We start from the raw sequence: 13326 nt of genomic DNA, 5'->3' as shown, positions 1-13326 counted from the left end.
TCCTTTTGTAGTCTTGGAGAGCAGGCGAGATGTCGCATGGACCTCTCACGGAAATGAAAACAAATAATCAGATGTGAACCATGTTACAACAAAGCAATTACAGAGTCAATACTTCCAAAACGGAACATATGGTACTTGCGTAGAACAAACAGGAGATACGTATTTCTGTGGGACTCTTCTGTACATTTCGCTGTTGCAAATGTATGTCACACCATGACACAGACATGAATTTGAATACAGTGAACAGACACGTCAATGACTGGATGGACAGTTCATAATTTTGTGGGGGAAAAAAAGGCATAAGGAAGATTTGAAACGGCCTCTCGCTTCGCAGTCTAATACTATGCACTCAGTGTTGCACATCTTGAACTTGTACTGTTCATTGTTTTGAGTTTTCTTCTTTTTTCACAGTTCAGTATGCCTTCTTCCTGTTTTTATCTTTGATTTGTGTACAGTTTGTGACAGGCCATCCATTGGGCCCTCTTACCACTAAATCTGAAGGTGGTATGATGGGGAGTTTTCCTTGTTAGAGAAACTCGAGTTTTATGAAATGACGGCTTTACACATAGATGGTTTGAATCATAATTGTCAACCAGAATGCAAAAGATTGTGCTGAATAATACAATGTCAGAAATGTAGAAAATTTTAGTGATTGGAGGGAGAAAAAAAATCACAAACTGAGTCCCACAGGATTCAATTTTGGTTGTACTCCTATCCCTTATATATGTGAATGACCTTTCACTTAACACTTGACATACAAAATTGGTACTTTCTGCTGACATTGCTAGTGTTCTAATAACTCCCATTACAGAGAGAACAACAGAATAGTTGATAAATGATATTTTCCAAAGAATTGTTAAGTGATTCTCAGAAAATGGGCTCTCCCTAAATTTTGAAAAGATGCACTACATTTAATTCTCTACAAAGAATAGTCATAACAACCATTGATGTAGCACATGAGCAGGAATCAGTGAATAGGGTAGAATGTTCCAGATTTTTTGGTGTACATATTGATAACTTGAACTGGAAGAAGCATGTTACTGAGCTTCTCAGACAAAGTCACCTACTTTTTTTGCATATTTCCACTCGATAATGTCATACAGAATAATTTTCTAAGGTAACTCACCACTTAGAAAGAAAGTATTGTTTGCTGAAAAGCAAACAGTAAGAATAATATGTGGTATTCACCAACAGACATCATGTAGCTACCTCTTCAAGGAGATAGGCATTTTAACTGCACTGTCACAATACATTTATTAGATGAGGAAATTAGTAATAAATAATCCATCGCAATTTGAGAAGAACAGTGATGTATGTGCCTACAACACTAGAGGGAAAAATGACCTTTTTTGCCTATTGTTAAAGCTGTTAGTTAGTCAGAAAGGAGTTCAATATGCAACAACAAAAATTTTTGATCATTCGCCCAATAACATAAAATTTCTGACAGATAGTGAAGCAAGTTTTAAACAAATTTAAAACCATTTCTTCTGGACAACTCTGTGCATTCAACTGATGAAGTAGTACTTAAAAACTGGTAGCCCCCCCCCCCCAAAAAAAAAAAAGTAGTTGCTTGAGTAGGATGAAAAATAATAGTGTGTTCATTAATGTTAGTAAATGTATACAAATTCACATCCACACACTGCAAACCTGCACGCACAGGAATACGCCTTATTGTACCAGTTATTAGGGTTTCTTTCCATTTCTTCACATATGGAATGCGAGAAGAATGATTGTTCGAATGCTTCTGTGTGTGTTGTAATTATTTTAATCTTATCTTCACAATCCCTGTGTGAGTGACATATCCAGGATTGTAGTAAGTCCCTATAGTCATCATTTAGAGCTGGTTCTTGATACTTTGCAGACTTTCCCGGGATAGTTTACGTCTATCTTCAGCAGTCCACCAGTTCAGTTTCTTCAGCATTTCTGTGAGACTCTCCCCTGGGTCAGACAAACATGGGACAATTTGCACTGCCCTTCTCTGTATACGTTCAGTATCCCCCTTTAGTCATATTTAGTATGGGTCCCATATACTTGAGCAATATTCTGAAATCAGTCACAGAAGTGATTTGTAAGCAATCTCCTTTGTAGACTGATTGCTTCCCCAGCTTTCTACCAATAAACCAAAGTCCACCACCTGCTTCACCTACAGCTGATGAGCATATGTGATCATTTCATTTTATATCCCTACAAAAAATTACCTCGCAGGTATTTGTATGAGTTGGCCGATTATAGTTTTGACTCATCGATATTATAGCATACTATGTTTGTTTTTACTTTTTGAAGTGCACAGTTTTACATTTCTGAACATGTAAAGCAAGTTCATCTATACACCACTTTGAAATCTTATCAGGATCTGACTGAATCATTATGCAGTTTCTTTCAGGCATTCATTATAGATAACTGGGACACCTGCAAAAAGTCTGAGGTTACTATTAATATTGTCCACAATGTTATTACTATACAAAATGAACAATAAGGGTCCCAACACACTTTCCTGGGGCACACCCAAAGGATGTGCATCCTCCCTACCATAAGGTCCTTAATCCAGTCACAAATTTCACTTGTTCAAATGATCTAACTTTGTACAATAAACATAGGTACGGTATCCTGCGTCAATTGTTTTTTGGAAATGGAGAAATACTACATTTACCTGACTACCTTGTTCCAAAGCTTTCAGTATGGCATGTGAGAAAAGTTCAGGTTGGGTTCCACATGATTAATGTTTTCAGAATGCATGCTGTATGGCATTGAGGCTATTCTGTTAAAGATTCCTCGTTATGTTAGAGCTCTCAATATGTACTAAGATTCTACAATAAATCAGCATCAAAAATACGGGACAGTAGTCTTGTGGATCATGGCATGGTTTTCTGTTTGAGGGATCTACAATAGATTATACACTGAAGAGCCAAAGAACCTATTTCACCTGCCTAATATCATATAGGGCCCCTGTGAGTGCACAGAAGTGCCGCAACATGGTGTGGCATGGATTCGACTAATGTCTGAAGTACTGCTGGAGGGAATTGATACCATGAATCCTGCAGGGCTGTCCATATATCCGTAAGAATACGAGGGAGTGGAGATTTCTCCTGAACAGCGTGTTTAAAGGCATCCCAGATGTGCTCAATAATGTTCATGTCTGGGGAGTTTGGCAGTAAATGAAAGTGTTTAAACTCAGAAGAGTGTTTCTGTAGCAATTCTGGATGTGTGACGTGTTGCACTGTCCTGCTGGAATTGCCCAAGTCTGTCAGAATGCATAATGGACATGAATGGATGCAGGTGATCAGACAGGATGCTTACATACATGAAACCTGTCAGAGTGTTATCTACACATATCAGGGGTCTCATATCACTCCAACTGCACATGTCCGAAATCATTACAGAGCCTCCACCACCTTGAATGGTCCCCTGCTGGCATGCAGGGTCCATGGATTCATGAGGTTGTCTTCATACCCATACAAGTCCATCTGCTCGATACAATTTGAAACGAGATTCGTCCGACCAGCCAACATGTTTCCAGTCATCAACAGTCCAACGTCAGTGTTGTTGGGCCCAGGTGGGGCATAAAGCTTTGTGTTGTGCAGTCCTCAAGGATACACGAATGGGCCTTTGGCTCCAAAAGCTCATATCAATGATGTTTTGTTGAATGGTTAGCGCACTGACACTCGTTGATGGCTCAGCATTGAAATCTGAAACAATTTGCAGCAGGGTAGCATTTCTGTCACGTTGAGTGATTCTCTTAAGTTGTCATTGGTCCCGTTCTTGCAGGATCTTTTTCTGGCCACAGCGATGTTGGAGTTTTGATGTTTTCCTGGATTCCTGATATTTATAGTACACTTGTGAAATGGTTGAACGGGAAAATCCCCACTTCATCGCTACCTTGGAGATGCTGTGTCCCACTGCTCAATGTGCCAACTGTAACACCATGTTCAGACTCACTTAAATCTTGATAAACTGCCATTGTAGAGCAGTAACCGATCTAACAGCTGTGCCAGACACTTGTAGTCTTATGTAGGCATTGCCGACTGCAGTGCCGTATTCTACCTGTTTACATATCTTTATATTTGAATATGCATGCCTATAGCAGTTTCTTTGGTGCTTCAGTGTAGTTAGAAGAGGGACTAAGTCAGCTGCAAATTCTATATAGAATCTGATAGGGATTTCATCGGCCCCTTGAGCTTTGTTCAATTTTAATGTTTTCAGCTGTTTTTCAACACCACTGAGACCAATACTGATACTCATCTTTTCAGTTGTACGAGGATTAAATTGGGGCAATTCCCCTGGGTCTTCCTTTGTAAAGGAACATTTGCAACTTAGTTAAGCATTTCACCCTTTTCTTTGCTACCCTCAGTTTCAATTCTTGTCTGGGGATCGGACACTAACTTTGGTGCCACCAACACCCCTTACTTATGACCAGAATTTCTTTCGGTTTTGTGAAATTTCGTTTGTCAATATTCTGGCACTGTAGCCACTGAAGGCTTCATGCACACCCTCTTGACAGCCATACGTGTTTCATTCAGGGTCTCTCTGACTACAGTCCTATGCCTTGTTTTGCACTTATTATGCAGTAGTCTCTCTTTCTTTACAGTGACTGTGTGCTGTGGAGGGTCCATCCCATTATGAACTGTTCTACTGTACGGTTAACTATTCTTTTTAACTTGGGTCATAGTTCCTCTACACACTCCTGCCCTGTGCTTAAAGATTTGAGTTCCTAATTGGGATATGACACTATTGGCATTTTATCATCTTTACTGAACTTACATACCTTTCTGCTTATTTTAGTTGCCCTTTGTACTTTGGTAATCTTTGTTGCCCCCAACTGTGTCATGATCACTGATACCAGTTTTGATGTGGACATCCTTAAAGAGGTCAGTCTATTTGTTGACGTTAGATCTAATATGTTTCTATTGTGAGTGGGCTTCCAAACTATCTGTTCTAGGAAGTTCGTAGAGAGGGCTTTTAATAATGCTTCACTAACAAAGTTAATTTTCCTGATTGACAATTGGATGATTAAAGCCATCACCGATGACTACAGTATGACAGAAGAACTTGGGTATGAGCCAACTGTTTCTTCTAAAGTTTTCATTTATATTAGGAGATGAGTCTGCTGGGTGTTAGTAAGAGCCAGTTACTATATCATGCAAACTGACTTGTTACACATCATTTGGATAAAAGAACAATCCAGATGATCTATGGAACATGTAGCTAACTCACTCTGTTGTTACAATTATAGGTAACTAGTTTCTTTCAGAAATACCATAGTCTTCATGTGACTATTAAGCTGACAGTCGGAGATAAACAGAAGTTATTCAATATAGCTGAGGACCCAGCAGCTTTTGACAAAGTATAAATTTTCCTACTAATTTACTAGTTTTATTTGACTGGCATAAGCACATATGGTATTAAATAATGTAGTGAAAGTTATTTTTAATGAACATAGAGATTAATTGCTTAAAACCAAAAACTCACATGGAATTGATGGAATTTCCAGCAAAATACTAAAAGCTTGTTCTCAACAGATAAGTAAGATTCTCAGCCACCTGTGTAATAGCTCTCTGGAACAGGGCATTTTCCCTGATAGACTGAAATATGCTATTGTTATACCTTTACATAAAAAGGGGGATAGATCTGATGTCAACAATTACCGTCCAATCTCCCTTCTAACAGCTTTATCCAAAATTTTTGAGAAAGTAGTGTATTCAAGAGTAGCTTCACATATCTGTAAAAATGAAGTACTAACAAAATGTCAGTTTGGTTTCCAGGAAGGTTTTTCAACAGAAAATGCCATATATGCTTTCACCAATCAAATTTTGAATGATCTGAATAACCGAACACCACCCATTGGGATTTTTTGTCATCTCTCAAAGGCTTTTGATTGTGTAAATCATGAAATTCTGCTAGACAAGCTCAAGTATTGTGGCATGAGTGGGACAGTGCACAAATGGTTTAATTTGTACCTAACTGGAAGAGTGCAGAAAGTTGAAATACGTAGTTCTCATAACATGCAAAGATCAGCACATTACTCAAACTGGGGAACTATCAAGAATGGGGTTCCACAAGGGTCAGTCTTGGGTCCTTTGTTGTTCTTAATATATATTAATGACTTGCCATTCTATATTCATGAAGAGGCAAAGTTAGTTCTCTTTGCTGATGATACAAGTATAGTAATCACACCTGACAAACAAGAATTAACTGATGAAATTGTGAATACTGTCTTTCAGAAGATTACTAAGTGGTTCCTTGTAAACGGACTCTTACTGAATTTTGATAAGACACAGTACATACAGTTCTGTACAGTGAATGGTATGACGCCATTAATAAATATAGACCTTAATCAGAAGCATATAGCTAAGGTAGAATATTCCAAATTTTTAGGTGTGTCCATTGATGAGAGATTAAATTGGAAGAAACACATTGATGATCTGCTGAAACGTTGTGAGTTCAGCTACTTATGCAATAAGAGTCATTGCAAATTTTGGTGATAAACATCTTAGTAAATTAGCTTACTACGCCTATTTTCACTCATTGCTTTCATATGGCATCATATTTTGGGGTAATTCATCACTGAGGAATAAAGTATTTATTGCACAAAAGCGTGTAATCAGAATAATAGCTGGAGTCCACCCAAGATCATCCTGCAGACATTTATTTAAGGATCTAGGGATATTCACAGTAGCTTCTCAGTATATATACTCTTATGAAATTTGTTATTAACAACCAAACCCAATTCAAAAGTAATAGCAGTGTGCATAACTACAATACTAGGAGAAAGGATGATCTTCACTATTAAAGATTAAATCTAACTTTGGCACAGAAAGGGTTGAATTATACTGGCACTAAAGTCTTTGGTCACTTACCAAATAGTATCAAAAGTCTGACAGATAACCAACAAGTATTTAAGAAGAAATTAAAAGAATTTCTGAATGACAACTCCTTCTACTCCATAGAGGAATTTTTAGATATAAATTAAGGAAAAAAATATAAAAAAATAAAAAAATAAAAATAAAAAATAAAGAAAAATAAAAAACACAAAAAATAAAAAAGTTGTTATATTAACTTAAGTATGTTGTTAAATTAACCTAATTATGTCATGTATTGGAAAATTCGACTCGTTCCACATCATTACGAAATATCATATTCATGATCCATGGAACTAGTATTAATCTAATCTAATCTAATCTGAGAGTTATTTCTGTAGTGTTAATTTAACTTTACTCTTTCCACATACCTGAAGGTTCTCCTTGTTGATGTGATCGTTGAAACATGATGGATGGGTGGACAAATCCATAAAATTACTGTACTTTGATTTTGCGCTATGGATGAATTTGATTTCTTCATCTGCCTAAAAAATAATGATAAATAAATAATTGTGCAATGCTGGTGTACAGCTAGTTACATACTCATGTTTGTATCTGGATGATAAATTTTGCCCATTTTACAGTTATGTCTTAAAAACACCTATTTGAGTGCATTATCAATGATGCAGATTATTCGTTACACGTACATGATATTTCACAGTTTCCCTTCTTGTTTTGCAGATGCCAGACAGCGAGTGTGCGGAAAAGCTACTTGAGATATTAAAAAATTATCAGATTTCGGCAATATGTGCTCGAGATCTGCACAAACTGTCAACTGACACGGTTATTTTTATTTATCAGGAATTACTTAAGCCTTTGGGAGTTGACATTCGAAATTTAAGGAAACCATTGAAAAGTGAAACTCAGTTTCATTTGTCTCATTACGATACTGATTTTAGGTTCATTATGAAACTTTATTCAGCAATTGCCGTAATTCTGAAAGAAGCTTCTTCCTTTGAATTTGATCTGATGGATATTTTAAAGCCAGGTAATTGTGTAGAATTATTTATGACTGTAGATTAAAATTGTAGAAAGCCTTTAATATGAGGGTGTGCTGTAAAGTAATGGCTCCAAATTTTTTATGTGAAAACTCTTAAAAACTTTTTAAGTAAAGTAAATGCTGTTAACAGTCTACATCTTTAGTAGTAGTAGTAGTCGTAGTAGCAGTAGTTGCAGCTGCTTTATTCGTCCGTTGATCTCTATTTACAGGGATAAAGAACATGCAAAAGTATTTACAAGTTTAGACCAGTTTGAAATAAGCTAATTTTTGTAAACATACATTTATAGACTTCTAGTTAGAGATAATCATTAGATTTACTCCTGGTATACGATACTTCTTTTTTTACAAACAACTTATTAAATAATGTAATGCCACACTGTTCACTCATATCTCACTATCAGTCACTGCACACACTATACACACATTGTTCCATAACACTTCACACACACACACACACACACACACACACACACACACACACACACACACACACACTGGTATCTCTGGGTGATTTTGTCTACTGCAACTTCCCATTTGCTATCCTAAAAAACTGAGTCAGCATTCCTCTATGAGTGAGATGTTGAACTCAGAAAGAGGAAGAGGTGTTAGTATTGTGCTATGCATAGCTTGGGGGTAAGTTTTTCTAGGAAAGGAAAAAAGAAGGAAAAAAAACATAGTGTGAAGGTGTTATGTGGAATGCTGGATGTTTAATAATAATAATAATAATAATAATAATAATAATAATAAAATAGCAAATTTCTGGCTAAAGAAATTCACCTCAACACATTCACATCTAACTAAATTATTTAACAGTTACATTGCAGACCCATACACATTCCCTGATACACTTACACATGGAATAACTTATCTGAAACCTAAAGATCAAGCAGACACAGCAAACCCAGCAAAATATCGCCCCATAACATGCCTACCAACAATATACAAAATATTAACTTCAGTCATTACACAGAAATTATTGACACATACAACACAGAACAAAATTATAAATGAAGAACAAAAAGGCTGTTGCAAAGGAGCACGAGGATGTAAAGAGCAACTGATAATAGATGCAGAGGTGACATATCAAGCTAAAACTAAACAAAGGTCGCTACACTACGCATACATTGATTACCAAAAAGCTTTTGATAGTGTACCCCACTCATGGTTACTACAAATATTGGAAATATACAAAGCAGATCCTAAATTGATACAGTTCCTAAACATAGTAATGAAAAATTGGAAAACCGCACTTAATATCCAAACAAATTCAAATAATATCACATCACAGCCAATACAGATTAAGCGTGGAATATACCAAGGAGACTCATTAAGTCCTTTCTGGTTCTGCCTTGCTCTGAATCCACTATCCAACATGCTAAATAATACAAATTATGGATATAATATTACTGGAACATACCCATACAAAATCACACATTTGCTATACATGGATGATCTAAAACTACTGACAGCAACAAATCAACCAATTACTAAAGATAACAGAAGTATTCAGCAATGATATAAATATGGCTTTTGGAACAGACAAATGTAAGAAAAATAGCATAGTCAAGGGAAAACACACTAAACAAGAAGATTACATAATGGATAACCACAGCGACTGCATAGAAGCAATGGAAAAAACAGATGCCTATAAATATCTAGGATACAGACAAAAAATAGGAATAGATAATACAAATATTAAAGAAGAACTAAAAGAAAAATATAGACAAAGACTAACAAAAATACTGAAAACAGAATTGACAGCAAGAAACAAGACAAAAGCTATAAATACTTATGCTATACCAATATTGACCTACTCATTTGGAGTAGTGAAATGGAGTAACACAGACCTAGAACCACTCAACACACTTACACGATCACAATGCCACAAATATAGAATACATCACATACATTCATCAACAGAAAGATTCACATTAAGCAGAAGGGAAGGAGGAAGGCGATTTATCGACATAAAAAACCTACATTATGGACAGGTAGACAATTCAAGAAAATTCTTTATAGAATGAGCAGAAACTAGCAAAATACACAAAGCAATCACTCATATAAATACATCGGCTACACCACTGCAATTTCATAACCACTTCTACAACCCTTTGGATCACATAACATCAACAGATACGAAGAAAGTAAATTGGAAAGAGAAAACACTACATGGCAAGCACCCGTATCATCTAACACAGCCACACATCGATGAAGACGCATCCAACACATGGCTAAGAAAAGGCAATATATACAGTGAGACAGAAAGATTCATGATTGCAATACAGGATCAAACAATAAACACCAGGTATTACAGCAAACATATTATTAAAGATCTCAATACCACAACAGATAAATGCAGACTTTGCAAACAACAAATAGAAACAGTAGATCACATCACAAGTGGATGTACAATACTAGCAAATACAGAATACATCAGAAGACATGACAATGTAGCAAAAATAATACATCAACAACTTGCCATACAACATAAACTAATAAAACAACACGTTCCCACATACAAGTATGCACCATAAAATGTACTTGGGGAATGATGAATGCAAATTATACTGGAACAGAACCATTATAACAGATAAAACAACACCACATAACAAACCTGACATCATACTCACCAATAAAAAGAAGAAATTAACACAACTAATCGAAATATCCATACCCAATACAACAAATATACAGAAGAAAACAGGAGAAAAAATTGAAAAATACATCCAATTGGCTGAGGAAGTCAAGGACATGTGGCATCAGGATAAAGTTGACATTATACCAATTATGCTATCAACTACAGGAGTCATACCACACAATATCCACCAGTACATCAACGCAGTACAGCTACATCCAAACATATGTACACAACTACAGAAATCTGTAATTATTGATACATGTTCAATTACCCGAAAGTTCCTAAATGCAATGTAACATATACCGTACAGTTAAAAGGAAGTCACGCTTGATCAAGGTCCGCGTCACTTTCCATTTTTAACCAGACAAAACGTCTGAGAAAGGAAAGAATTAATAATAATAATAATTATTATTATTATTTTATTATTAGAATAATAATTATTATTTATTATTCTTCATGTCTACATATTTATTTCTCAAAATAGTCACCCTGATGACAACCACATTTCTCCCAATGAGAGCCCAGTTTATTGATACGATCACTGTAGAATGTTTGACTTTGCTGATGGAGCTACAACCTAACATCTGCTTGCACCATTTCAGCACTATCAAAATGAAGTCCTTAGAGGTGTTCTTTCGGTTTTGGAAACAGATAAAAATTGGATGGGGCCAAGTCAGGACTGTATGGAGGATGAATGATAACAGTGAACCCAAGGTGTCAGATTATCACAGATATCACAGTGCTAATGTGTGGTCTGGCATTGTAATGCTGAAGAAGAGGGTGCTCCATGTGTGGACGAACTCTTTGAATTCGTGTTTTCAATTACAGCACGCTATTGGTCACTCACCAATATAGTTACGTTAGACGCTACGATGTTGTGCACTACAATTAGGGCCTCTGTGGTGGCAGAGGGTTGGAACTTGCATCAGAAAAGTGGGAAAGTTGACCAAGTAATACAGATGACATGGAATACCTCAACTGACACTGGAAACAATAAAAAATTTGGAGGAGGAGGAGGAGGAGGAGATATTGAATAGAATTGGGGAGAAGAGGAGTTTATGGCACAACTTGACTAGAAGAAGGGATCGGTTGGTAGGACATGTTCTGAGGCATCAAGGGATCACCAATTTAGTACTGGAGGGCAGCGTGGAGGGAAAAATCGTAGAGGGAGACCAAGAGATGAATACACAAAGCAGATTCAGAAGGATGTAGTCTGCAGTAGGTACTGGGAGATGACAAAGCTTGCACAGGATAGAGTAGCATGGAGAGCTGCATCAAACCAATCGCAGGACTGAAGACCACAACCACCACCCTCATAATATCTCATTTAATATCTTACAGAGGTACCTTACAGTGGCTGCTTCTGCCTGCTAATGCGTAGCTTGACTTGTTTCACATCCTTACAGCTTCACCGTCTGGGCCCATGTTTCTCTCTCTCTCTCTCTCTCTCTCTCTTTCTCTCTCTCTCTCTCTCTCTCTCTCTCTCTCTCTCTCTCTCTAAGCCCCCCACACTCTGCTCTCACAGACATAAATGCCAGCATGTCTATGTCTCTGTAGATGTCACCAATGACACTAGGTGTTCAACTTAGAGGCAACGTCCTTGAATACTCAATGGTGCTATGAGAGAGGCTTAGACTATATGCTGGCACTGGGTTGCATCCTCTCCCTTCGTTTGGTGCCATACTAACCCTTAACAATGGAACACTGCAATATTGTGCATTATTTATTTGAAAGATGTAAGTGAACACGTGACACTTCGTTGCATATCAGAAGAAAGCATCGGTGAAGCACTTCCCCTAGAACTTTTCCCGTGCATTATGGGTCTGCCAATCTGTTTTGAGTGCTTCTTGGCTGAATTTGAACAGATTTCAACATTTTAAAAAATGTATACATCTTGTAGTGTTGGCACATATACATCTACATACATAATCTGCAGACTGTGAAGTCCATGACAGAGGGTACCACATGTTAGGATTTTTTTCCATTCAATTCATGCATGGAGAAAGAGAAGAATGCCTGCTTAAAAATCTCTAATTGCTGTTCCTGAAACATTGCAAGTAAGCTTTCGCACAATTTTTGGCATCTCTCTTCAAAGTCAGTCAGCATTTTTGTGATGCCCTCCTGTGAGTCAAACAAATCTATGACCATTTGTGCTGCCCTTCTTACTATATGTTCAATACCTTGTTTTAGTCCTAGTTGGTAATGATCCAACGTATTTTAGCAATACACTAAGAAGAAATGCACAAGTGTGTCATGAACAGCTTCCTCTGTAGGCCAAGCTGACAAGATATTTCCCAGTATCTTATCAGTGAACCAAAGGCTACCACCTACTTTACCGAAGATTGTGTCTATGTGATCATTTACAGTGGTTTGCATAGTATAGATGTATATGTAATAAAGGATTCCATTTGATCCCCACAAACTGTTCCATCCAGGCATTTGTATAAGTTGACTGTTTCCAACTGTGACTTGATGATGATGTATCCATAGAATACCAGTTTTCTGCATTTTTGCATTTCTGAACCTTTAAAGCAAGCTGGCAATCCATGCATCTTTGAAATGTTATCAAGATCTCCCCAGATGTATGTCCCTACCGGGGGATGCTGCCTTAGCGTAGGCATTTTTAGTACCAGGTGGGAGGGTTTGCGTACCTCAGTGACACTGAGGGCTATGCCAGCAGTCACATAGCTACTGGCAGGGTTAGCAGTGTTGGACAGGCCTCAGTGGAGGGACCTGACAGTGTGTCCCACAACTGGGGGAAGGGTGGGCTATGTTCTTCCCAGGGAGCCCCACAAGGAATGGCTGGGTACGGGTACAGTGGTCCCAGGTTTCCA

General features: G+C 37.3%; 1 protein-coding gene across 2 annotated transcripts in view; it reads left to right on the top strand.

Annotated features, from left to right (window-relative positions):
* The window catches only part of LOC126242478 (uncharacterized), a 103077-nt gene that overhangs the window by 28808 nt on the left and 60943 nt on the right, over positions 1-13326 (top strand). For both annotated transcript variants that reach the window (XM_049948090.1, XM_049948091.1), the window contains exon 2: positions 7536-7842. In XM_049948090.1, the coding sequence (XP_049804047.1) occupies positions 7536-7842 (307 nt within the window). The remainder of the gene's footprint in view (positions 1-7535; positions 7843-13326) is intronic.

The sequence above is a fragment of the Schistocerca nitens genome, chromosome 1 (genome assembly GCF_023898315.1).
Source record: "Schistocerca nitens isolate TAMUIC-IGC-003100 chromosome 1, iqSchNite1.1, whole genome shotgun sequence".
In the NCBI taxonomy this organism is placed as follows: domain Eukaryota; kingdom Metazoa; phylum Arthropoda; class Insecta; order Orthoptera; family Acrididae; genus Schistocerca; species Schistocerca nitens.
This window is presented reverse-complemented; position numbering and strand designations above follow the sequence as displayed.